Source organism: Pygoscelis adeliae, unplaced genomic scaffold (assembly GCF_000699105.1).
Source record: "Pygoscelis adeliae isolate BGI_AS28 unplaced genomic scaffold, ASM69910v1 Scaffold10, whole genome shotgun sequence".
NCBI classification, from domain to species: domain Eukaryota; kingdom Metazoa; phylum Chordata; class Aves; order Sphenisciformes; family Spheniscidae; genus Pygoscelis; species Pygoscelis adeliae.
Genome location: NW_008824053.1, coordinates 1,684,882 through 1,685,711, shown reverse-complemented (window position 1 = coordinate 1,685,711; position 830 = coordinate 1,684,882). Strand labels below are relative to the sequence as shown.

At 59.2% G+C, this 830-nt stretch overlaps 1 protein-coding gene across 1 annotated transcript in view; it reads right to left on the bottom strand.

The window, feature by feature from the left end:
* The window catches only part of GPR88 (G protein-coupled receptor 88), a 35,125-nt gene extending 34,611 nt beyond the window's left edge, over positions 1–514 (bottom strand). Inside the window, exon 1 of the mRNA XM_009333855.1 lies at positions 7–514. Coding sequence (XP_009332130.1) covers positions 7–514 — 508 coding nt within the window. The remainder of the gene's footprint in view (positions 1–6) is intronic.
* Positions 515–830: the final 316 nt, after the last annotated feature.

Genomic DNA, 830 nt, shown 5'->3' with positions numbered 1-830 from the left:
CAGAGCCCGGGGTCCAGAGCCCAGGCAGCAGCGGGACCAGGAGCAGGGCGAGGGCCCAGGAGAGCCCGATCATGCAGCCCGTGTGCCTCCGCTGGTAGAGGGCCTGGTACACGCTGGGCAGCTTGGTGATGAGCACGTACCTGTTGAAGGCCACCAGCAGGTGAGAGGCCAGGGAGACGGTGAGGCCGAGGCTGAGGAGCCCCCCTCGGAGCAGCCGGTACTCCGCCGAGCGAAGGGAGGAGGAGTTGGGAGGCAGCAGCCCCAGCACAGCCTCCTGGGGCATCCACAGGGCGCACACGCTTAGGTCTGCCGCACAGCCGTTCACAATGAAGGCGTTACTGGTTGTCTGCAGCTTCTTGAAGGAGAAGACTAAATAGATGACCATTACATTGGATAAAGTCCCTGAGATAGCTAAGATTGCATAGAGCAGCGACAGGAAGATGCGGGTCCCGGAGGAGTCCTCCCAGAGCAGCAGCAGAGGCGAGCTAGCACTCCAGGAAGAGGCGTTGGGCATCTCGCTGAATGCAGCTCAGTTTTGACTTCTCCCTGTAAATCCCATCCTTGTCTGGGTCAGAAGATCCTGCTCTGGGAGTCTCCCACCAAGCACAAGGGAGGAGGTGCAGCCGAGGGACCCTTAAGGCAGGTTTCAGTCATACAAGCTGCAAGGTCCAGAAAACGCAGTTCGCAGTAACGATCCAGAGAACAGCAGTGTCCGAGGCAGGCAGGTGGCAAGAGATCCCACAGATTGTAGCTAGCGAAGGTGGGTCCATAGGGAGCAGGTAGCTGTTAGCAGACCAGAGCACGACTGAGGAATCTGTAGCCGTGAAAAT